General features: G+C 44.5%; 1 protein-coding gene across 1 annotated transcript in view; it reads left to right on the top strand.

Annotated features, from left to right (window-relative positions):
• Positions 1-3,783: 3,783 nt before the first annotated feature.
• Positions 3,784-26,189, top strand: part of PTPN3 (protein tyrosine phosphatase non-receptor type 3) — a 146,023-nt gene continuing 123,617 nt past the window's right edge. The window contains exon 1 of the mRNA XM_046685721.1: positions 3,784-3,972. Within this exon, the coding sequence (XP_046541677.1) occupies positions 3,924-3,972 (49 nt within the window). The 5' untranslated portion in view covers positions 3,784-3,923. The remainder of the gene's footprint in view (positions 3,973-26,189) is intronic.

Raw genomic sequence — 26,189 nt, 5'->3', positions numbered from 1 at the left:
ACATTAATAGATTGTGCTACCCGACAAGAACAGAATATACACTTGTTTTCAGTGCACATGGAACATTCACCAAAACAGACGACATTCTAGGCTATATAAACCTTAACAAATTTAAAGAATTGAGATCATACAAATTGTGAGGGATATTTTACTATTCTACCACCATTTTAGTATTTGCATAGAAAAAATACGGAAAATTTTCTTTTGACTTTCATAGGAGTGTGGTTTGGGATACTACATAAACTGTTGACCTTCTGCTATTTACTTCTGCATTTTAATTTTTTACAAGGTCCATGTGTTATTATGTAACCAGGAAATAGTACTTGGGTTTTTTTGACTGTTTGACATGTTTTTCCTCAGCTGTAACCAAAATCTCTCAGGTCTCCCTATGGCTGACACTTACACGAACTTTGGAACCCATACGATTCCAGCACTGTTAACACACGTCGCCTTTGACTCCTTGCGTCTCGCCACCTCTCTTGGCTCTTGCCTCACTCTGGCAGCAGGTAGTCGTTACCATCTCCACATCAAGGAGCCAACAAACCATGGTTCTCACTTTAGACTTTGTGTTTGTCTTCCATCGACTGACTTCTCCATTCCTGCTTTGCAAGGGAGGGATCTTAGTTATTTGAATTACAGAGGAACCAGGCATTGACTCCATTGTGAGTAGAAAGGACACTAGACTCAATGGCAAAGATCCAGACTTACATCATCTCTGTCACCAGCTGTGTGACCTTGGGCAGTTTAATTTGTTCTCTGGGTCTCTGTTTCTCCATGTGTAAAACGGTTTACAGGGACCAAAAAATATACTTGCCAGTAGTGACACCTCCTCACCTTCTCCATCCACTAAGAAAAATTCTGTCTTTACTTCCTTGGGCTCTAACTTCTTCCTCGCCCGTCAACGCACCACCCCACCCCTGGCATGCTAAGGTCTCCATCAAGTCTTTTTCCCAGATCGATGTTCTGCAGATCAAGGTAATATTTAGATTTATATTAAAAAGGACAGATTGCTACTGGACTGGAGGAAGGAGAGGACGAAAGAAAGGAGCAAGTGAAAGAGAGGAAACACACAAGAAGTGGTAGAAAATGTTTATTTAAAAAAAAAAAAGACTATGCCAGCTCAGTTTGACGGATTGTAGTTGGGAGTTTGGGCTGGGAAAAGAGCAAAGCTGGATATGAGACAGATGAATGGATGATAGATAGATAGATGGATAGATGGAGGGAGGGATAGATAAATGGGTAGATGGGTGGAGGGATAGAGAGAGAGATAGGATAAATTGGAAGGGAAGAAAAAAAGAGAGAAGAGGAGAAAAGAGAAGATGAAAGAAGAGGACGGATTTACTCTATGTAATGAACATAATCTCTTTCAGGGCTTTCTGACAGACAGAAATAGAAGTTCAAATTATCTCATGATGCCAGACTGATGTTTCTCAGCATGCGAGGGCGACTAGAAGAGGCTGTTGAGCAGCCCTCGCTTTATACGGGCCACTGGGAATGACGCTCTTAGCTCTCACTGAGGTGCGGGAGATCCAATGAGATCACAGATACAAAATTATAATTGGTTTATTATTGTTTCCTTTGGATTTCCACTCGGATCTTAGTTCAGATCAGTTATCCAAAATCGTGAGCACCAAATAGCTTGGATAATAGGGAAATTGTAGAATCGTAAAGCTTTTGCTTAGGTCTTCAAGCAAGGTGCAGTGTCACCTTATACATCCTTCCAATCCGCCAGCACCGGTGCACTAGTTGATATGGTGCATCTCACTGTAGGGCCAACCTTTGTTTCTCCGCCTTTCTTACGAGACTGTGAGCATCTTGAGTGAGGGGCCCTGCCCACTCGTTGCTGTATTCCCCCATCTGGCAGAGAATCTGAATCATGGTAGGCAAATAAATGTGGGATAATATTAGGAGGCATTAACAGATTCTCTCTCACGCTCACTTGCTCTCTTTCTCTCTCTCTCTCCCCCTCTCACTCACACACACACACACACACACACACACACACACAGAGGCATCTGAACCCCATGGTTCTTCCCCCAGCCTAGACAGCCAAGACATTCCAACTTCACTGCTTCAGAAAAGGGACAGCAAGCAAAACAGAAGTAAATTAGTTGACTCTTAGCTTTTGATCTTCAAAAGCTGAGTTCCTGGCATAAACAATAGATTTGGGTAAATACTCAGTGGGCTAATTCTTCCCCTACTCCCACCCCAGCTCCTGACCCAGAGGAAATAAAAGTTACCTGCTCTAGAGGTGAGAGTTGGAGAGTACCGCAAGACACTTAGGTGATGGCGCGTGTCCCTGATGATGGCCCTCATCCTGCCCTCCTCCCCTTGGGCTAAGACCAAAAGTGAGGGGCTATGGTTGAGTTAGGGATATGAGATATACCCAGATTGGTTTGTTAAATCCTAGAGTGGAGGAGCCCTGGCCTCACACAAGGTGGTACCTGAGGAGATGGGGACGATGTCTTCTCTGCGCATGCCCATACCCAGCAGGATAGGAGAGAGCAGCTTCAGAATGAAAACAACATATGACAAGGCTAGACCAAGAGGGCCTGAGATAGCCCTATGGAATTCTCCCAGATCCTCAGAGAAGCTCAGGAGAGCCGCCAATGTCCCTCACATTTACAGGGGGACATAGAAGCTGATTGAAAGAAAGCAAGCCAGCAGTTCTGCAGATGTCTCAAGGATGCCAGTATTTACCAAATGTTGGAAAACCAGATGGATGACATATTTCAACAGCAGGCAGGGTGGGAAGAAGTGCTCTGAAAGCCATGTGGCTCCTCCATCTCCGTCTCACACTGACATACAGACACATACACACACGCACACACCCCTTCCAATGGCGTGATTTACATACAACCATTAAAAAAAAAGGAGGAGGGGGGAATCCCTGAGCCAGCTGAGAAAACCTAGAATTAACAGATTTCTGCCACCAGGAGGAATGAGGGCCCAAGAGAGAATTTAATTGAAGTTCTAGAAAAATAAAGCCACCTTTGTTTTGCAGATCTGAATTTTGAGCCCCAAAATTCATATTCACTACAAAGGTTTGTTAATTGAATGAATAAGCAAATTGTGCTGGGGGACAGAAATTCTGCTGCAACAACTCTTGACAGAGCAGTCTTGGCTGCTTTCCAAGGAAGACGGTAATTACTAAAAAGAGTATCTGCTTTCTGGTCCTTGCTTGGAGCTTATTATCTGTGGTTCCTTGAGTAGTTTGCAAGGCTCTTTGGGACTCAGTTTTCTTATCTGTAAAATGGGAATAATGATACTTGCCCTGCTCTCCTTACAATGTTATCATGAGAACCAAATGAGATAACGCACAGGAAGGATTAGAATAAGGAGATGTGGATGGCTCCCGTCGTGTGGTCCGAGAAGCAAGAGAAAAGCAAGTGAACTCAAGGATCACAGCTCTGTGGCACCCCTCTTCTCAAGAAAATTGTTTTTCTAGACCTGGCGAGGAACAGTGACTAAATTTCCCCCAGAACCACGTCAGTGCTAAGTGAAGGCTGTCAGGAATTGCACTGTGCATATTATCAGAGCACACTTCTCCAGGACAAAATTCTCAGGGCAAGAAACAGGTTTATTTTCATTGTGAAATAGTCTACCTGCTTTGCAACAGCAGATGAAGCGCAGGGTGACTCTTCCCATAAAACACGTCCTGCGCTTAGCACTGCTATTATGGGGTGGATAGACTTGGTGGAGAATCAATTAAAACTCTGACACATTAGATGGACCTCGGAGACCTGTTTCACAGGTTTCCCCAGAGGAAAATAATGATGTTGCATCATTCTTTGGAAGCCGTCGAGGCAAGATTTCTGAGACAAGTTCTGGGGTTTACAAGACAGATTTTAGCTTTTCTAAATCATTTTGAACTGCTATTTAAAGGATTACAGCACTCAATTGTCCATTAGTCCAACGGCATCATGGTGGAGCAAGAGGGACTGTTGTCATGCGGGCATCCTCCGGAAAACTGTAAGTTCCCTTTAAAAAAGCATTTAAAGAAGTGGTGAAAATATCGTAGCATTTGTATTTATGCCCATTTTGGAGTGGAAGCAAACGTTAAGCAAGTAAAATCAGAAGGATATTAAAACTGAATTTCCTTTCTATTTTTATAATAGGGCTCTCCCTCCAAAAGGGTCATTTAGGACCCCTGTTGTAACAGAAGTTCTAGAATTTCAAGAAGAGCCTCACAGAAAAGGAACGAGAGGGTTAAGAGTGGAATGTGAATAATGTTTGTGGTTGCACTGCTGAAACTATGCGAAACTATGCTTCTACGACGGCAAGTAGGAATGTTAACGATAAGAACAATGTGTTTTTCTGGCTAATTCAGACATCTGTGTAAACCATCTTCAGCCTCAGTGCCCAAATAACTTCTGTGCTTCAACCTGAATAAATAGAAGAGATTTTTAAGGTTCAGGCAGTATATCTTCAGAAGCGTCGCCTCCAAACGAGCTTCAGCAGAGATAAAGAATTGAACGAGACCCAAGCAAGCCAAGTGTCAGCCATGATCACGGTGGAGGGACAGGTTATGGCCCGCCGGCGCAGTAGGAGTGTCAGGAAACGTTCTGGGGGAGACTCAGCTCACCCTCAATTCTGCAGGCTAATTCCAAAGCAAAGAACTAGAGAGAAAAGATAACATGAGGGTGGAGTGGAAATTTCATGCTTTCAAGACATTTCACTGGGAGGGAGAGAAAGACAGGAAGAAAAGGAAATCCAGAATGTAGGGACAAGACCAGGCCTGCCCACTGACATGTTCAGCTTTGGTGCAGAGCAGAATGTTCTCAGAGGAAATGCTCTCATGGTGCAGGAATCTGTTCAGTTAGCGTAGTCAAAATGTTTGAAAATTCTGTTCATGAAGTCAACCCACAACATCTCTTTAAGTGTGAGGAGGTGAGAAGGAGGTTGGGGCGTCCCCTTTAACCAACTGTACTACTCACTGTAGTTTTTCATAAAGACCCTGGGTTCTTTTCTTATTTAAGTTGCTATCTAAATCCTTAAGTCCCTCCATTGCTTGGAAAAAACACCTTCTTTGCAGAATAATACGTCCTTGTGTGCATTAACACTTCCTTAATCTCTGTAGAAGAGAGGTCTCTCAGAGCTACTGAGGGGAGCTCAGAATGCACTGGGGTCTTGGGGTCCTGCCAGGGCCCTTGGGGCTGCGGGCATAGAGGGTGTCCTGCATTCTGCCTCTCTCTCCATTCTATCCCTTCACATGCATGCACCTCCCACACCGAGCTGTCACCTGTGAGTCCACTTGAAAAAAGAAAAGCGTTTCATTGCTTAATGCAAACCAAAAAAATTGGATATCATTAAATTTTCAATCTTTTCATTTGACAAAGAGGGAAATTTAACTTCCCAGAGAACTATAATGTTAGTTAAAGGCAAACCAGCAATTGCAGCCAGATCTGTGGATAACTAGTTCTACCATACCAGTCTCCTTTCCCTTTGACCAAAGTTGTCGGTGGGGCCTTCATCACCTCACCCACCCCTAGCTCCACTCAGCTCCTCACTCATATTCAAAGCTTTACCACATACACCATATTTTCCTCAAGGATAAAACTGTATATGGGGCCCGGCCTGGTGGCAAAGCAGTTCGCTGTGCACGTTCCACTTCAGCGGCCTGGGGTTCGCAGGTTCGGATCCCGGGTGTGGACATGGCACCGCTTGGCAAGCCATGCTGTGGTAGGCATCCCACGTATAAAGTAGAGGAAGATGGGCACGGATGTGAGCTCAGGGCCAGTCTTCCTCAACAAAAAGAGGAGGATTGGTGGCAGATGTTAGCTCAGGGCTAATCTTCCTCAAAAAAAAAAAAAACTGTATATAATCCCTCTATAGTCCATCCAATTCTACAAACATTTATTGAGCACCTTCTCTGTGCAGACCTGTACCAGGTACTGGAAATTCACAGATGAATGAGACACAGTGCCTGCCCTCAGAAATGTGTGCAGCCCATTATAATTAAAGGCATCTTGTAATTGTACTATGACAGAAATTGTCTTGAATATATTGTGTTATTGAAACACAAGAGAGAGGGGAGGAGAACCATTTGGCAGTTCTTCAAAACATTAAACAGAATTACCATATGACCCAGCAATCCCACTTCTAGGTATATACACAAAAGAATTAAACACAGGGACTCAGACAAATAGACACACGTGCATGCACTGTTCACAATAGCCGGAAGAAAGAAACAATCCAGACATCTATCAATAGATAAATGGATAAACAAATTGTGGTATATCCATACAGTGGAATATTATCCAGCCATCAAAAGGCATGAATTTCTAATACTGCCTTCACATGGATGAACCCCCAAAATATTGTATTACATAAAAAAAGCTAGACACAGAAGGTCACATATTGTATGATTCCGTTTATATGGAATATCCAGAATAGATAAATGCGTAGAGAATAAAAGCAGATTCGTGGTTGCCAGGGGCCGGGGGAGGGGCAGGGAAAAGTGACTGCTTAGTGGGTATATGGCTTCTTTTCGAGAGGATGAAAATGTTCTGAAACTAGATAGCACTGCGAGTTGCAGAACATTGTAAATGTACTAAATGCCACCAGATTGTCCAGTTTAAAATGGTTAATTTCATGTCATGTGAATTTCACCTCAATTAAAGAGAGAGAGAAAAGGAAAGAGGATGTGGAGGGCTCTGAAGAGCGAGGAAGGCAAGCGTAGAGGATCAACTCAGGATGGGCTCCTGCAAGCCTGGAATGCCTCTGGACTTCATCCTCGGACTAGTGGGACAGGAAGGATTTTTAAGCGGAAGGATGACTTGGTCAGGTCTCTGTTTTAGACTGGACATTTTGAGTGGAGGGCTGACAACAGCAGGGAGGGTCTGGACCCGTGGAAACTGGACATGTGGAGTCTGCTGGCCTGATGAGAGACCGTAAAGAATGTACCAGGATATAAAACACCTGCCTGATCACATTTCAGTTGTTATCGTACTCATCTTCCACCAAACTTGAACTCAGAAATATAACTGGGATGAAAAAATATTAGCCACAACTCTGTTAAAATCCATTTTTAAAATGGTTTAAGCCCATATTTTTTGCACATCCTACCAGCTTTGGCATGAACAGTTTTTATGGTAAAATTAACCTGCTTCCTTTTTCTCTGAAGATTAGTCATAAAGACTTGTCTTTGGGCAAATCCTTCACTGAGGAAGGAAGACTTGTTTTAATGAGAGCAAATTGCAGTCCAAAAATAGGTTTAAAAAGGAGATATGATCCAAAATTAATAGACTTATTTTCTCATCTCAACTTTGGCCGCTTTAGCGTGTCAAGAAATACTGCACACTGTAAATTTTTTTGAGTTGCCAATGGGATGGCTTCGTACGGAGAATAAATATTTGAATGGAACCAGAACAAAAATCTGATCTGTTCCAGATTCATCTAAGTACTAAATTCGATGTAACCTATTGGAACGACACAGAATCTATCAAAGCAAACTTTCAAGGGAATTCAAAACACCTCTGTCTTATAGCCAGTGTATCTGCCAGTCATATTCCCTTTGTTCTTCTAGAGTGACCAGCTTTTCTGAGGGAAACCCCAGGGCTGACAGGTTTCCCAGCCTTGGGACTTTCAGTGCTAAAACCAGAACATTTGGGCACCCGGCTTTCACCTCCACCAAAACCTCTTCCAAAATTCCCTCTTCGATGCAGGATCAGTTTCATTTGCAAAGTAAAAAAATAATAGCAGCAGTGAAGGGAAGAGAGAAAAGCTTGGGCATCATTTGGCATCCGTAATGTTGAAAGAAATACACGCAAAGAGCAAGAATGCCTTTCTCTTTAGTTCTCAGGCTCACAACTTTAAACCCGTGTGCCATGTCAATGATGTGGCTTTCAGGCAGGCTGCAAAGGAATGTTTTTTACCTTCCAAATCACTCACTCACTCAATGAGTGATGCCTACGGAGGTCCTACCGTGGGCCAGGCTCAGGATCAAGTGTTAGGATCTGGAGATGAAGATGTGCTAGCCTGGTCTTGGGAGATGCTCACAGGCTAGAGGTCAAGCAGAGGAGATGTATTGGGTGACAACAAAGTCTAACACAACATAATTAATAATTAGAACTCCCAGCTTCCGAGAGGCAGACATTTATACACATTACCTGTCATTGTCACAACTACACCTCAAAGTAGGTATTATCTCCACCTTTTTTTTTTTTTTTTTTTTTGCTGAGGAAGATTCACCCTGAGCTAACATCCATGCCAATCTTCCTTCTTTTCTTTCTTTTTTTAAGTATGTGGGCCATCAGCACAGCATAGCTGCTAACAGAGCGGTGTAGGTCCAAGCCTGAGAACTGAACCAGGGCCACTGAAGCAAAGCACGCTGAACTTACCACTAGGCCACAGAGGCTGGCCCTTATTATCCACATTTTTTTTTTTTTAAGATTTTATTTTTCCTTTTTCTCCCCAAAGCCCCCCGGTACACAGTTGTGTAATTTTAGTTGTGGGTCCTTCTGGTTGTGGGATGTGGGACGCCACCTCAGCATGGCTTGATGAGCGGTGCCATGTCTGCGCCCAGGATCCGAACCAGCGAAACCTTGGGCCACCGAAGTGGAGGGCACGAACTTAACCACTCAGCTACGGGGCCAGCCCCATTATCCACATTTTTAAAGATAAAACAAAAAAACAAAATAAAAACTGAAGTTCAAAGAAGTGGGACTTGCCCCAGGTCGCGCAGCCTGCAGTGGCAGAGGCAGGCTAAAGCCAGATTTCGAGCAAGGGCTGCTTGATTCCAAAGGCACTGCTGTTCAGCTCCTCCCAGGCTGGACTCTTTCGGCGTGATCAGGGTGAAGATCAAGTCTTTCACATTTCTGACCTTCATCCAGCTTGTTTTAGCCTTTCATCAGAGCGCGGCTGTTTCTACACTCTGACTTGAGAGCAAAATTGCCAGGTTTTAAACATTCATGCTAATGGCAGAGGTGGGGGCAGGAAACAGCTAGATATTTACATTTAACTAGCAGACAAATGGAAACTGCTGTTAGAGGCTGCATCAAGATGGCATACAGAAAAGAAAACACAGGGCTCTGTGACATTGACATTGGATCTGGCAATGATTTTCTTGGCTAAGACAGCAAAGGCACAGGCAACAAAAGAAAAAGAAAGACAAATCGGACATCATCGAATTGAAAAACTTTTGTGCACCAAAGGACACTATCAACAGAGTGAAAAGGCAACCAACACAATGGGAGAAAATATTTGCAAACTACTTATCTGATACGGCATTAATATCCAGAATATATAAAGAACTACTAAAAGTCAATGACAAAAATGGGCAAGTACTAGCATAGACATTTCTCCAAAGAAGATATACAAATGGCCGATAAGCACATGAAAGATGCTCAGCATCCCTAATCATTAGGGAAATGCAAATCAACACCACAACGGGATACCACTTCACATCCATCAGGATGGCTATCATTAAAGAGAAAATACAGAACATAAGTATTGGCAAGGATGTGGAGAAATTGGAACCCTCATGCACTGCTGGTGAATATAAAATGGTGCAACCGCGATAGAAAACAGTATGGTGGTTCCTCAAAAAATTGAAAATAGAGTTACCATATGATCCAGCATTTCCACTTCTGGTTACCTACCCAAAAGAACTGAAAGGAGAAACATGAAGAGATATTTGCACACCCATGTTCATAGCAGGATTAATCACGATAGCCCAAGAGTGGAGGCAACCCAAGTGTCCCTTGATGGATGAATGGACAAACAAAATGTGGTATATACATACAATGGAATATTATTCAGCCTTAAAGAAGAAGGAAATTCTGACACATGCTGCAACATCGATGAAACTTGAAGATATTATGCTAAGTGAAATCAGCCAGTCACAAAGGGATAAATGCTGCATAAATCCACTCCTATGAGGTACTTAGGGTAGTCAAATTCGTAGAAACGAAAAGTAGAAGGGTGGTTGGGAGGGGTGGGGGAGGGGAAAATGGGGCTTTAGTGTTTAACGGGTACACAGTTTCAGTCTGGGATGGTGGAAATGCTCTGGAGCTGCATAGTGGTGATCGTTGTGCAACAATGTGAATGTGCTAAATGCCGCTGAACTATACACCTAAAAATGGTTAAAATAGTAAATTTCATGTTATGGATATTTCACCACAATTTTAAAAATGGCATAAGAGCACATGCATCTACTGACCTCAAATTCCACCCAAAATTCCATTTAATGACAGGAAAACATGCCTTTAAAAAAATCCATTAGATGGGGAGTTATTGTTTAATAGGTAACAGAGCTCCAGTTTTGAAAGATGACAAGAGTCCTGGAGATGGATGGTGATGAGGGTTGCCCGACAATGTAAACGTCCTTAACAGCCCTGAAATATACACTTAAAATGATTAAGATGGCAAATTTTATGTTACATGTGTTTCACCACAATTAAACATAAAAATAGAAAATCCATTAGAACACTGGAAAGCAAGAATGGGTGCTACCAACCCACCAGAAAATGTGAGGAATTGCTGCATGATAGAAAGCAGATGGCACTGGGCTGAAGGAGAAACAGAGAGAAACCTTGAAATACTTGCAAGAATCCCTGCTGTGAGAAAAGGGTCAAGGAAGAGAAAAAGTGACAGTCCAGGAAATTACCTGGTGTGCTCTATAGTGGTTTTCAATCTTGAGTGGGCATCAGTGTCACCTGGAGAGCGGGTTCAAGCACAGATTGTCGTGCCCCACTCCGGAGCTTCTGATTCAATTGCTCTGGGGTGGGGCCTGAGAATTTGCATTTCTATAGGTCCGCCAGTGATGCTGATGCTGCTGATTCTGAGACCACGATTTGAGAACCACTTTGAGAAGCAGCTGGACTTCTGGGTCCCTCCACCTCCTTCACCTGTAAAGAGAGACAGACAGCAGCATCTCTCCCAGATGGAACCACTGAGTGTAGATCCTGAGGCCCCAGATTCCTAGAAAACTCTCGGAGTAGGGGATGAGGAGTCTCCACACCGGAGCACGTCCTCCAGCGCGCAGCCTGTCTCCCCAGCAAGGATGGGAGGCGGTGCTGGGACCATATCTACAACCGTCATAGGTTTCCCAGACATTTCTAAAGTCAAAGAGGAGTGAGAAGCCAAGAATTGCCAAATATTTCAGGAAAACCAACCCCAGGGAAGAAGAGCACCAATGTCAAGAAAGAGAATTAATTCACAAGGAAGTAGAATGAAACAAACAAAAAGATGCTAAAATATGGATAACCAATACTCTCAGAATCCAGAGATACACATATACACACATGAAGAAGAAGATGGGGAGGAGGAGGAGGAGAAAAAGAAAAGGGGAAAAAAGGCTGTCATAAACACACACACACAGATTTGAATATTTTTAGGCATAATACATATATAGAAAAGTGCGCCAATATGAACAGCACAGCTCAGTGAATTTTTACATTTGTAAACACCTTTGAAATCACCACCCAGATCAAAATAAAGAATATATCCAGCCCTCCAAAAGGCTCCTGTCCTGGTCAATAACCCCCACATGTGATCACTGTTCTGTCCTTTGTCACCATAGCTCTGTTTTGCCTGCTTTTGGACCTCATACAAACAAAAGCAGAGATTATGTACCCTTTGCATTTGGCTCCTTTCACTCAATTTTATATCTATGAGATTCATCCCCCTTATTGTGTGTAGCAATCATTTGTCCTTTTTCATTGATATGTAGTATTCCATTGTATGAATATATCACAATTGATTTTTTCACTCTACTGCTAATGGACATTTGGGTTGTTTCCAGTTTGGCTCTTACAAATGATACTGCTAAGAATGTCCTTATACATGTCTTTTGATAAATGTAGGAACTCATTTGTCTTGGATATATACTGAGTGGCATTGTTTAGACATAAGATTGACTTAGTAAATAAATACTGTCAAACAGTTTTCCAAAATGTCTGTACCTACCATCAATGTATGAGAATTCCTGTTGCTCTGTATCCTTGCCAACTAGATTTATCAGTACTTTTAATCACATCAACTGATGAGGGGGGAAGTGAGGAGGATCATGTGGTTCTTATTTGCATTAGCCTAATGAATAATGATAATGAACACCTATTCATATGCTTACCAACATTTGGATAGCCTCCTTTGTGAAGTAATTTTTAACAATCTTTAGACTTTTTAAAATTGGATTGTATGTCTTTTTCTTATTGATTTGTCAGTGTTCTTTATATATGCTGGCTATGAGCCCTTGGTCAGATATACGTGTATTGCTAATATCCTGTACTACTCTGTGGCTTGCCTTCTCACTCTCTTAATGGTGACTTTGATGAATAGAAGTTATTCATTTTAATGAAGTCCAATTTATCAAGCTTTTATCATATGGTTTATACTTTTCATATCCTATTTTTAAAATCTTTGCTTACCCCAAGATCATGAAGATATTCTGCTATTCTGTTTCCTTTTAGGATCTTTACTATTTCATCTTTCTCATTTATATTTGTGATCCATCAAGAATTTTTATGTATGGTGTGAAGGCTCCAGTTTCTTCTTTTTCCTTTCTTTCCTTTTTTTATGGATATCCAGTTGACACAGCACCATCTAATGAAAATTTGATGCTTTCCCCGCTGACGTGCTCTAGCACATTTGTCATAAATCAAATGGCCATGTCTGGCTGGCGCTGTTGCTGGACTCTCTGTCTTATTTCATTGGTCTATCTGTTTCTCCATGTATCACTGCCTTAATTTCTGTAGCTTTATAGTAAGTTTAGTAGTGGAAGTCCTCAGCTCTGTTCGTCTTCTTCAATATTGCCTTGGCTATTCTAGGTTCTTTGCTTCCATGTAAATTTTAAAATAAACTTCCCAATATCCACTTAAAAAAAAAAGTTCCTGGAATTTTTATTGAGTCAGCATTAAATCTGTAGATCAATTTAAGGAAAATTAACATCTTCTCCATAGTGTGTCTTCCAATCCATGAACATGGTTTATCCCTCAATTTACTTTATTCTTCTTTCATTTGTCTCAGGAGTGTTTTATGGTTGGCAGCGTACTGGTCTTGGAACTCTTTCATTAGATTTATTCCTGGATATTTTTTGGGTTTTGTTGTTGTTGTAGATTATATTTTCAAATTTTTATTTTCTAGTTGTTTTTTGCTAGTAGGTAGAAGTACAAACCAGTCTTGTTGATTGACCCTGTATTCAGCTTCCTTGCTAAACTTACTTATTTAATACTTTATATTATATTTTCTTCATATCCGAACATTTAATCTGTGAATAATAATGTTTTAATTCTTCCTTTCCAATATTCATACTATTTTAAAAATTTTATTGAGGTCATATCGTTTATAACATTGTGAAGTTTCAGTTGTACATTATTATTTGTCAGTGACCGTATAAATGTCCCCCTTTATCCCTTTATGCCCACCCCCCAACCCCCTTCCCCTTTGGTAACCATTAAACTCTTCTCTTTGTCCATATGTTAATTTGTCTTCTACATGAGTGAAATCATACAGTGTTTGTCTTTCTCTGTCTGGCTTATTTTGCTTAACATAATACCCTCAAGGTCCATCCATGTTGTTGCAAATGGGATGATTTTGTCATTTTTTTATGGCTGAGTAGTATTCCATTGTGCACATCTTCTTTATCCAATCAGTCAGTGGGCACTGAGGTTGCTTTCACATCTTGGCTATTGTGAATAATGCTGCAATGAACATAGGGGTGCATAGATCTCTTTGTATTGTTGATTTCAAGTTCTTTGGATAAACAACCAGTAGGGGGATAGCTGGATCATATGGTATGTCTATTTTTAATTTTTTGAGAAATCTCCATACTGTTTTCCAAAGTGGCTGCACCAGTTTGCATTCCCACCAGCAGTGTATGAGGGTTCCCTTTTCCCCACATCCTCTCCAACATTTGCTATTTTTTGTCTTGGTGATTATAGCCATTCTAATGGGTATAAGGTGATATCTTACTGTAGTTTTGATCTGCATTTCCCTGATGATTAGTGATGTTGAACATCTTTTCATGTGCCTATCGGCCATCTATATATCTTCTTTGGAAAAATGTCTGTCCATATCCTCTGCCCCCCACCTTTTTTTTGTGAGGAAGATTGGCCCTGAGCTAACATCTGTGTCAATCTTCTTCTATTTTATGTGGGATGCCTCCACAGCATGGCTTGACAAGTAGTGCTAGGTCCGAGCCTGAGATCTGAACCTGAGAACCCTGGGCCGTCAAAGCAGAGGGCATGAACTCAACCACTATGCCACCAGGCTTGTCCCTGGATATCTTTTTTTTTTTTTTTTGAGGAAGATTAGCCCTGAGCTAACATCTGCCACCAATCCTCCTCTTTTTGCTGAGGAAGACTGGCCCTGAGCTAACATCCATGGCTATCTTCCTCTACTTTATACGTGGGAAGCCTACCACAGCATGACTTGCCAAGCAGTGCCATGTCTGCACCCAGGATCTGAACCGGTGAACCCCAGGCCACCAAAGCAGAACATGCACACTTAACCGCTGTGCCACCAGGCCAGGCCCATGGACATCTTTTTTAAAAGCACCTAAATGTGGTTTTCATGTGCAACCAAGGCTGAGAATTATTGGTCTAAAGGCAGTAGTTTTGCAGGTGAGGGTTGCTTTTTTAAAATTGTAAAAGCTGTACAATAACTATCACTAAAGGAAGTTACTTAAAAGAAAAAACATACATAATTCTATCACTTTTTTTTTTTTTTTTTTTTTTTGCTGAGGAAGAGTCACCCTGAGCTAACACCTGCTGCCAATCTTCTTCTTTTTGCTGAGGAAGATTCACCCTGAACTAACATCTACTGTCAAACTTCCCTTTCTTTTTTTTTTATAGGTGAGCCGCCATCAGAGCCTGGCCACTGACAGATGAGTGGTATAGGTGTGCACCTGGGAACCAAACCCAGGCCACCAAAGCAGAGCACACTGAACTTAACCACTAGGCCACCGGGAGTGGCCCAACCGTATCACTCTTGCACAGCACATGTTGTCCAGGCTTTGTCCACATGCAGACATAGTTTTGCACAACTGTATTCACAGCGGTGATACAAGTTTACTTTTACTTTTTTAGTTACCATTGATTAGAAACTTCTGGCTTAGACCCCTCCCCAGGGAGGCAGTTTGGGGTATTGGTTCTGAGCGTAGACTTTGGTGTTAGACAAACCTGGGTTAAAATCTCAGGTTTTCCACTTACCAGCTGTGGCTCTCAAGCCAATTCCTTAACATACTTGAACCTCAGAGGCTCCAGCTGTACGACAGGAATAACAGGACCTGGCTCAAAGGTTCATTCTGAGGATTGAAGTTCATAAAGCTGCCATCTCGCACGCTTCGGGCTTCGGTTAGTGGTGGCCGTTATTCTCAGCGGAACAAGCAGAGGAAGCAGGAACTTCCCCGTCCACTGAAGGGAATGACATTCCAGGGCAGTAAATGGATGACCAAGGGGCTGGGAGAGCAAGGAAGGGATCCCATGCCCACTCAGCGACAAGGACTCAGGCGCCCTGGGGGAGTGGCTTGTAGAAAGTGGCTCTGTGTGTGTGTGTGTGTGTGTACTAAAGAGCTGGGAGTCCAGGTCTATATGGGGTGGAGTCACCACAATGGAGCGTAATTCTTCAGGAGGGAGAATTCAAGAGGACCCTATGTCACCCATGGCAACGGCAGCACCATGACAGCAACAAGAGCCATAAAGAAGGGAATGTACGGGCCAAGGGAGCAGATTCTCTCATTTTCTCTCCTTGAGGCTGGAAAACCAGGCTGACTCCAGGGAGGATGGAGGGAACATCCCCAGGGTCTTGGACTTATTACAGGAGGTCAGGCCCTGAGGAGGGAAGAAAAGCATTCTTGTGTCAGGTGGGGCGGGAGCATCAGGCCATTGAATTCGACTATTGGAAAGAATAATAATAATATAAATTTAGAGAGAAGTACTATTCCAGTCACTTTAATTAAATTTAAATAATTAATTAAAATTAATTTTGAATTGAATTTTTAAATTTAAATTAATTAATTTGAATTAAATCAATTTCATCCTCACAACAATCCCGTGGAGTACGTATTGTTATCATCCCCATTTTACAGATGAGGAAACTGAGGCAGCGAGCAGTTAAGTAAACGCTCCAAGGTCACACACTAAAGGGTAGAGTAAGAACTGAAAACCCAGAGACCCTGCTTTTAACCACCACTGTATCCCAGGCAGGTGAAGTGAGACATTATAATTAATTTGAAGTCGTCTTCATGAAGATACCATACCATAATTTGCTCAACCAGTCCATTTTTAAAATTTTCCACTTTTCGCTCTAGTAAACATCCTCATGCATATCGCTTTTCACTTCTATTGAATTATCGCTTTAGGATTATTTCCTGTGAATAGCATTACTCAGTCCAAGAGGATAAACAATGCTATAGTTGTTGCTACACGTCGCGGTGTTGATCAAACAGGCTGCACGAGTTGACAGTGTCACTAGCAGGGTATGAATATACCACTTTCACCTGTACCTCAAGAGTGTGGGTGGAATTATTTGTCTAAAAAAATATACATTGGTAAAAACATTTTTTTAATTTAATAGCTACAAAAGTTGGAAATTTGCAGCATCAGGCTCGATGGTCAGCTGTGCTTCTGGGGGTTGCCCTCTGTTCAAGGCCCCTTCCTCCAGCACCGGGTCAGCTCACCTGACATTGAACCATTGTCCTCCATCAGGCCAGGCCCTCAGCTTCCAAACAATCTGGAACTTTGGATGGTGAGGGGCCCACACTTTTGGCCTCTAGTCTACAGTATGCACTGAATGCCAAGATATTTTGGCTTGGTTTTCTTTTCCGCTTTACCAGCTGGGTTTCCTGCATGAATTAGAATGGCTTTTAAGCCAGGCTGGCTGTCTCCTCGGTCACGGAAACCAGTGCTTCTCAGACTGTCTTGTGTCTCCAAAGCACCTGGAGATCCTGTTAGAATGAAGATTCTGACTCAGAGGTTCTAGCACAGAGCGTGAGTCTCACAGACTCCCGGCGATGCTGATGCTGCTGGTCCTGAGAACCTGAGGCTCCAGCATTCCTTAGAGACATCAGACAGCGAGCAAAGCCCAGACGATGCCCCCCAGAACCCTCCAATTCCAGCTCTGCCACTGACAGCCTCCAGCACCTTGGTCTAGTCAAGCTCTCTCTGAGCCTCGATTTCCCCATCTGTACAAGGGGGTAAGGATAAGACTAGATGCTCTCTGAGTCCTTTCTATGGTTTTCGTTTCTATCTTGAAGTTCTTTAACCAATTCATATTATTTTCACATAATATGTATTCAACAAGCAATATTTGAGTTCAAAGGATGAGCGCAGCCACCTTTTAAACCCTAGGAATATAAGGATGAACAAGGTAGACATTGTCCCTGCTTTTGTGGGAACTCACGTCTAGAGAGAAAGACAAGCAAATCAGAGTTGGAAAATAGTTTGATGAGTGTTTTGCTAGGAAAAGCTCAAAACGCTATGGGAGCAAACAGAGAATGGATCCACCCAGACCAGTGGGAATCAGGAAACTTCCCAGTGGAGATCACTCCTGCACTGACCCCTGAAGGACGAGAGGTGTGATCCAGGTGGACTCGGGCAGGGGACGCGGGACAGTGTTCCAGGAGGAGAGAAAGGCACAGCAGAGGCCCAGGGCAAGAAAGAGCATGGGGCTTTCAAGAAGAGGAAAGACGGTCCTGGGGGCAGAGCATGGAGGTGAAGTGGTGAGAGAGGAACAGGAGTATCGTGGGGTCCAGAGGGTCGAGGGCCTTGAGTGCCACAGATGTGCGCGTTTTCCTAAGAGCATTAAGGAGCCCTTGGAATGCCCAAAGAAGGGGCGGAACAGACCCAGATTTTAGAAAAGTCACTTTTGCTACAGCATGGAGATTAGAGGGGACAAGACCAAATGTGAGGACACTAGTCAAAAGACTTTTGAGAGTCCAATGAAAGATGATAAATGCCTGGATCAGAGCTGCAGGGTGGGAAACGGGAGCACTGGGTATGTCAAGTGGGATGTACGAGGCAGAACTGACCAGTCTTGGTTGAACATGGGGAATGAGCACATGGAAAAATGCATAAATCTTAGTGGCTGACAATGACAAACATTTATCTCTTGCACATGGGTCTTTGGGTCAGCTGGGCTCAACCTAACTCAGCCGGGCTCAGCACCAGGCTATAGGTCAAGTTCAGGTCTGCCCCACACATCTCCCATTCAGGGTTGCAGGCTGAAGGCGCAATAGCCATCTGTGGCATGCTCTTGTCACGATGGACGGCAGGAGCACCAGCGGACGCAGAAACGTAGGTGACTCCTCACACAATGCCACTACAGCCTCTATTAGGAACAGCCATGTGGTCATTCCTTTATTCAAAATAAGACCCATGGACAAGCCCAAAGTCAGTGAGATGCAGAATATACTCTGCTCCAAGACAGAAAGGGAAGGGAGAGTGAGAATTTGCTAAACAATATTATAGTCTACCACAGGGAATTAAGCCCAGCCCCCAGATAGATGGCAGAGCCATTGAGTGAAATAAGGAACCCATAAGGAGAAATCTGGTTTTGGATAGGGATGTGGAGAGGAAGTGGATTTCATCCAGAGACATGTTGAATATAGTTTCCACGGAGATGTTCAACTAGAGAAGTCAAAGAAGCAGTTGGCTGGATGGTCCACAGCTCAGGAGAGAGCTATGGGCTCAAGATATTTATTTGTGAGCCCTCAGCACAGGGTCAGCCATGAGAGAGGGTGAGATCATCCAGGGAGAATTCCCAGAGTTAGAAACGGGGCGGGCCCAGCAGAGAACACTCAGGAACTTCAAGGAATGGTTCTTGGAAGAGACATCTGCAAAGGAGACTGAGCTGTAGCCAAAGACAGAGCAAGAACACTGAGTCCTGGAAGCCAAGGGGCAGCAGTATTTCTAGACAGAAGGAGTGGGCAACAGTGTCAAACACTGAAAAGCTCTAATGGGTCTGACCTCAGGAGACCGATTCCAGTAGAGTCGGGTGTTCAGAAGCTAGACTCTAAAACACACTCTAAGAAACTCAACAACCTGGACCTCTGCAACAAGGCTTGAGGACACTTACATCTCCCCCCGCTCTCAGACCAGATTTACGTAAGCTTTTATCGAAGTAAAACATGCATACAGAAAGATGCACAAATTGCTAGTGCCCATAAGCGTACTGCTCAAGGCATTTTCCAAGCTGGACACATCTGTGTAACCGGCACCCCGAGCAGCACCCCCAAACCCTCCATCTGCTCCGTTCACAAACCTCCTTCCTCTCTTCAGTTTTGCAAAGACGCCAGTGCCTTGTGAGATTAGCTGGGAACCTCGCTGAACTTGAAGTTCACTAGTTCTAGACTCAGAACTTCCCTGCCTCACTGCTCCTTGCCACCCAACCTTCCTCCAGAGGGCTGTGTCTTTTGTTGATTCCTTCATTCTTCTCTCCATTCATCATCCATTGGGTAAACTTGAGATGAGGGCTTATGTGTCATACGCTCTACTAGGGGTCAGGGAGAGAAGATAAAGGTGAGTAACCCAGCCTCATGGTTAAAAAGAGGGACGTGTCAACAAGCAATCACCATACAACGTGACAGCTATAATAATAGAGGTGGTACTGCTTGGGGGTGTAGAGGGCACACACACATGGGCACTCAGGAACAAGCACTTTGGAAAACAATCGAAGTTGTGTAGGAGGATCAACAGGACTTCAAAGTCTTTGTTGGGATGAAACAGGGCTGGCTTTTGGTCTCTGTCGTGGACTGCTGTGGTGGCACTTGGTTGCTCATGGCTTCTGTCAGGTATAAACAGCCTCTCCTTTCGATCTAACAAACCTCATCACTGATAGCGCTGTAAATGGACAGTAGAGGGCGCTAAAAGACTGTGCTCGATACAAACTGCACAGTACTCGGTCCAAAAGGAAACAATTTTGATGACGACTCTGGAAGAAGATGAGGAAATAGATGAAGCCCAGGGAGAGGAAGAGATGTGCCCAGGGTCACACAGCTGCTCAGTCGCAGAACGAGCACATTCCACCAGGCCCACACGATTTACTCTGGAATACTCTAAATTTTGCAAAACTCTCAATTTGTGTAATTGAGGATGCTTCTAAAAACATTATTCTCTTTCTTTTCTCTTTTTTCTTTTCTTGCTGTGATGTAGAGGCATATTTCTGTTTATAAACTTCCTACAAATACAATATATATAAATGCTTTCTCTTCCTTCCTGAATCTGAAGCTGGCATCGCGCTCCCTGGGGAAAGTGCAGTGGTTCCGCATGGGCCCTGGAACAAGTCTGAGTCTGAATGCAAGAGCGGTGTCTTCTTCTTGGTGGCACCCTGGATGCATTTCTTACCCACTTGCAGTCGCTGGGTCCTCATCTGTCAAATCGAGCGATATCGCGCACATACCTCACAAAGCTGTCGTCAGGGTTAAGTGACAGAGGCAAATGAAGCACTCTGAACAGCTCCTGGCAAGGAGCAATTGCTCCATCCACGTGAGCTTTTATTCTCAGTCCCCTGGCTGGGCAGCGTTGGTCAGCCACCCTGCGCTGTGCCTGTGTGGGTGAGGAGCCCAGCCCTTTATTCTCCAGCTTTGGGAATCTACAGGCTTGTTTGGTTTCAGGTTGCAATTCTGCCCTGTCATTTATGGGCTGTGTGATCCTGAGCAAGTCCCTTCGCTTCCCTGGGCCAGTTTCCTCATTCCTCAAATAGAGCCGATCATATCGCTATTATTACTACCACTTCTAACGCGGCAAGAATTCCTTTTAGTTCAGTTCAACAAGTATTTTCTGATGCTCTGCTATGCCGTAGGCCCAGTGCTGGGTCCCAAAGAGAAAACAGGTAGGTTAAAGCCGTGTGCTTGAGGATCTAGGAGTCAAGTGGGCTAGATAGGTTAGAGATCGTACAAATTACCAGAAACTATGATGAATACAAGAGAAAGAGCACTAATTAGGGAGTTCCAGGAAGTCTTCCTGGAGGAGGTGAGATCTCAGTGGCTTTTGAAGGATGAATAAGAGTTTGCCGGACTCCTCTTCCTTTAAAGTCAATGGAGATAGATTGTGCAATCAGGAGTCCCAAATGGGAGGTCTGTTGTACATACCAGCCAGAGTTTTTCTTTTGTCTTAAGCTCTTGGACCCTAGACCCATTGCTCCCAGTTTCCTCTTTTCTCCCAGACACTCCTCAGAGGGAGGCCGGAGAGCCTTGGTAGGCTGGTGAATTAGGCATGCTTTAGAAGGAAAGGAGCCCAAATCACGGCAGATGGAAAAGGGTGGGAGGCCCCCAGCCCACCTGTCCCAGGAGAGCATCCCACAACTCAAGACTCTGAGGCATCCTTCCGCTTCCCAGCAGAATGGGTGTGAAGATCCACCTCTATTCCTCCTCCAGGCAGCCGCACCAGACTGCCATTCACATCTTCATGGTTCTATCTCTGCCTGAATTGTTCTTTCTCACTCTTTCCCTGCCCACCCAAATTCTACATGTCACCTCACGTCACCCTGAGTTACCCCATCATCAGCCTGCATTCTGGAGCTTTACTTCCCATTGAGCTGTGAAGCCTCTGTAGGCAGCTACTGTGTCCCAGTCACTGTCTGCATCCCCAACTCCTGGCACAAAGCTGGGCTCAGAGGACCTCACTCGGTAAATGTTTGCTGAATTGAATTGACCTGAGCCGAACTGGGCCCAGAATCCATGACTCTTTCCAGTCAATGTTTTTGTTTTCCTCTCTTGGCGGGAAGCAGAGGGCACGCTCAGAGAGGTCATTGGAGAGCATGGAAGGAACAAATTATTTAGAGGTCTGGGTAGGTAAAGGAAATCAAGATGGTGAAGCGCCCAGAGACTGGCTGCTTTGGGAAGCCATTACTACCCCCTGGCCTGAAGGGGTGAAGGAAGGGAGCTGGTGCAGATCTTGGCGAGAGCTGCAGCCAGCAGAGAGGGGCTGCCCAGCAGGAGCTGTGGATGCAGCTGCCGCCAAACTGCAGCTTGGCAGGGCTCAGGGGAATCAATGTTCACTCTTGCTCTTCCCACCCATCTCCTGCTGTTGCCTCCCATTGGCTGAACTTAAATGGAAGCCAGAGACTAAAGGAGCCTGGTGGTGTAGGCCACAGAAGGCAGCGTCCTTGGTCATGGAGCAGAGTGCATAAAAGCAGAGAGCAGATCTGGAAGGGGAAATGGGGAATATGCAGCACAAGTGGTTTTTCCCAAAATACGATCCACACTGCATCAGCATCAGAACCGCTTCAGGAGCTTGTTTCAAAAGCAGAGTCCTAGGGGCCAGCCCTGTGGCCGAGTGGTTGAGTTTGCACACTCCACTTCAGCAGCCCAGGGTTTCACCAGTTTGGATCCTGGGTGCAGACATGGCACCTCTCATCAGGCCATGCTGAGATGGCGTCCCACATAGCAGAGCCAGAAGGACCTACAACTAGAATATACAACTACGTCCTGGGGGGCTTTGGGAAGGAGAAGAAAAAAAAAAAGAAGATTGGCAACAGATGTTAGCTCAGGTGCCAATCTCTAATAAATAAGCAAATAAATAAAATAAAAGCAGAGTCCTAGGCTCCAGTGCAGACCTACTAAATCAAAATAGCTATTGATGGGGCCCGGGCATCTGCATTTTGGAGATTGTAGCAATCCCACCCAAGAATCTCTGGAAAGTATGGAATTATGGGAATTCTGAACTTGGTTAACTCATAATTTGAACCTACAGAATCATCCCAGGAATGGGGCCTGACGATGTTGGTTCTCCATCTATGACTTCCAAAGGACCAGAGAGCTTCATCCATGCATTCCTTCATCCCACCTTACTGCGCATGTGCTAACTTCTGGGCCCTGTGGAGGTTCTGACAACACAAAGGTGAACAAGGATGGTTCCCACCTACGTGTCCTAGGATAACCTTTTACGTGCCATGGAGGGATTCTTCTGGGGCTCCAGAACTCGTCCCTACCATGTGAGATGACTCTTCAGTGCTTCTACAAGTACCAGCTCTGGGCAGGCAAAATAAAGAACCAAACCCATGGCTTCAATCACCATCACACACACTTATGACACCCAAATACATATCTCTCCCGAGTTGGGTGTTCAGTTGCCTATGAGACACACCCTTGGAGGCTGCAGTCCCCACTGATCCGCATGACCCTAAGGGGACTCACCTTCCATCCTCCCACCCCCCCAAGCCTCCCAACCTCAGTGAGAGGTGTCATCATCCACCTTGTTGTTTAAGCAGAAACATGGGATCCATTTTCAACAACTCTCTCCCCACCCGACAGTCACCAGGTCTAGCCATTCGGTCCCCCAATTCTCCCATCCCTTCGCTTCTCTAGGTTTCCACCAGCACTTCAGGTCCACTTACTTTTCCCCTTCTATTACTACAACAAGATAACAAGCTTCCTTGTCCCTTCCCAAGTCACTGTTGCCAGAGGGATTTTTAAATGTGCAAAATCCGAACATGTCACTCCCCGGCTTAAAATAGTCAATGCTTCCAGCTCCCTCAGGACCAGGCCAGACTCCTGACCGTGGCACACAAGGCAATTCACACCTGGCCAGGCCTGAGTTTTACCTCATCTCCCACCACTTCCCATCCCCCTCCCACCCCACACATCCTTACACCCTCATCATAGATTTGAAGTTTGTGCACTTGCTCACCTTCTTTCCAGAATGTTCTCCCCCGTCTGTATCTGGTCAATTCCATCTTGCCTATCAAAATTCATCTCAAGTGTCACCTCATCCTTGAAATCTTCTCTGACCCACCAAACCAGATTAGTCTGTGTTCCCTCAGTATCTTGTCCTCATTTCTCTGAGAGATTTCCTCTCACCACCTTGGAAAAGTCTATTTGTCTCTTCTGTTAGTCTGTGATCTCTGTGAGGACAAGGCTCAGTCGTGCCTTATTCACATTTCTATCCCAGTGTCCAACAGAGCGCCTGCCAGTCACCGTGAGTGGCTGGGTGGGGAGGCAGACAGATAAACTGAATTCACAATAGTCTCCCACATGGAAAGGGATCTCCCGAGAGAGGACCTAGGGCACACTGCTTCACTCAGTTCACTAATTTTGACCAGAGTCTCAACTGGTCCTGCAACTAGTGGAGTGTACCGTGCGCTGTGCCAGGCTCTGTGTCAGTACAGCCATCGAGAACAGTCTCTCCCCTCAGGGACCCTGTGACAATGGGGGAGACTTTGTCTTAGTTCAGCTCTTTCAGGTTGCAAGGAAAAGACACGCTCAGGTTTCTCAGGTGCTGATGTAAATGACTAGATTAAGATATTCCTGCAAGGAAGCGTTTCTTGCATGGAAGTAAGGAAGTATGAGGACGCCCCCTAGCAGCAGCCCAGTCCCTCTGGAACAGCACCTCCAATGCGGGGATGTCAATGAAGGAGGATAGAATTAAATGTCGTCAGTCAGCTGTTGCCCCAGTAATGCTGTATAACAAACCATCCCAAAACCTCAGTGTCTTAAAACAACCACCATTGATTCAGTTTGGTTCTACTTCATATTTTTCTCGTTCTTCTGGGACCAGTCATTTACCTGGGGCAGTCTTTTTATGGCAGAAACAGAAGTGCAAGAAGGACAAGCTCAATCGCACAAGCATATTTCAAGCCTTTAAGTGCATCGGGTCTGCTAATATCCCTTTGGCCAAAGCAAGCCATGCAGCCAAGCCCAGTGTTGAGCAGGGAGAAGTCTATCTGCTTCTAGCGGAAGGAACTTCAAGGTCATGTGGCAAAGAGCATGGGTGCAGAGAGAAGGGAAGAACTGGGGCCAGCGCAATCAGTACAATCTACCACACTCCTTATTTTTCAGAATAGAGGTCATCTTAAAAGCAGACATCAACGACTCCGTTTTTTGTCTCCTCATATAAAAGCTCCGTATAATCAAAGACTTCATTCTATCCCCTGAACCTAGAACACGCCTGTATGCCTAGCACATGGCATGCATTTGGTGCTAATCAATATTTGTTGAATGAATAAATGCCTTTTGCTGGCTCCTCCTCATTGGTGCTTCCCAAGAGATGGCCTCTGATCAGATACATTTGTTACCATCAAAGAGGCACAGACTAAGCAGTTTGACTATCCCCCGAGGTAGGCCATGGGGAAACATTGTATATTTTCAAGCAGAGGATTAACCCCTTCAAACCTGTGCTTTAGCAAGATTGACCAGTTACCAGCATTCCAAGAAAAAATGAGAGGAAGCTTGAAGACCAATTGCGAGGCCATTTGCAAGAGCCCTGGTGAGAGATAAGGAGGTCCTGAAGTAGAAGGTGGAGCTTAGGAAGGATGTGAGAAACATTTGGGGGTAGAATAGAGAGAACAAGTCATTTTCAAAGATGGTAAGAGAGAGGGAAGTCTTGGAGCTTGGACCCCGGGCAGCTGGGCGGGCGATCAATGGATGAGGAGCTGGCTCGTGGGATGGAGTTGATCTGTTAGTTTGGAATTGTTGAGTTTGAAAAGTGCTTGTGGGACATTCAGTTGGAGGTATCTAGCAGGCACCAAAAATTGAGAACGGCCCTCAGAAGAGATTTCTTATTACTATCTTAACCTATTCATTTATACCAAGTATTACATTTACATATAATACCCACTTAGGCAAACTCTTCTAAACCTGCTGCATACCCCCACCAGCTAAAGATCAGGCAAGCAGCTTGTGTCGACTTGTTTGGTTTTGATAAGTCTTTGCCTGGAGATCAGGGCAAAGGACCGCAGCAGGAAATCAGATTCAAAAAGAGACACGTGACCACCACCAAGCTTGAGCCCCTTTCTTTCTCTAGAAGTTTAAACCCGCCAAAAACAGCCTCTGACTTTCACACACTCAATGAATATTTATTAGTCCCTTCTCTATGCCAGGCACTGTGCTCAGGGCCAGAGACTTGGGAATGAATAAGGAAAAGTCCCTGCCCTCGAGGTGGGGGAGGGGAGTGGAGACAGACAGACAGGAAAATGCAACCAGGTGATATGGGGGCTTGGATAAATGTTCAAGGCGCTAAAAACAGGGGCTGGTCAATTCCGTCTGACTAGAAGGTGGAAGATAGTAACAGACACCAAAGGTTCAAGAAAGGTCCAGGTGCACAGAGAGGGACAATAAGAAAGAACATTCTAGATATAGTGTGCAGCTTGAGCCAGGGCTAGGGACAGAGGAGAACCAGCAGACTGCATTAGTGTTTTGGAAGGGCTGACACTTGGGGACAAGAGTGAGGGGAAGGAGAGACCAAGGGGATGCAGGGTTCAGATCCTGCACAGCACTGAACACCCCAGAATGGAATTAGAAATGGAGCCAG

This window comes from Equus quagga, chromosome 1 (assembly GCF_021613505.1).
Source record: "Equus quagga isolate Etosha38 chromosome 1, UCLA_HA_Equagga_1.0, whole genome shotgun sequence".
Classification (NCBI taxonomy): domain Eukaryota; kingdom Metazoa; phylum Chordata; class Mammalia; order Perissodactyla; family Equidae; genus Equus; species Equus quagga.
Note: the sequence above shows the minus strand (reverse complement) of the source record. Positions and strands in the feature narration are given on the sequence as shown.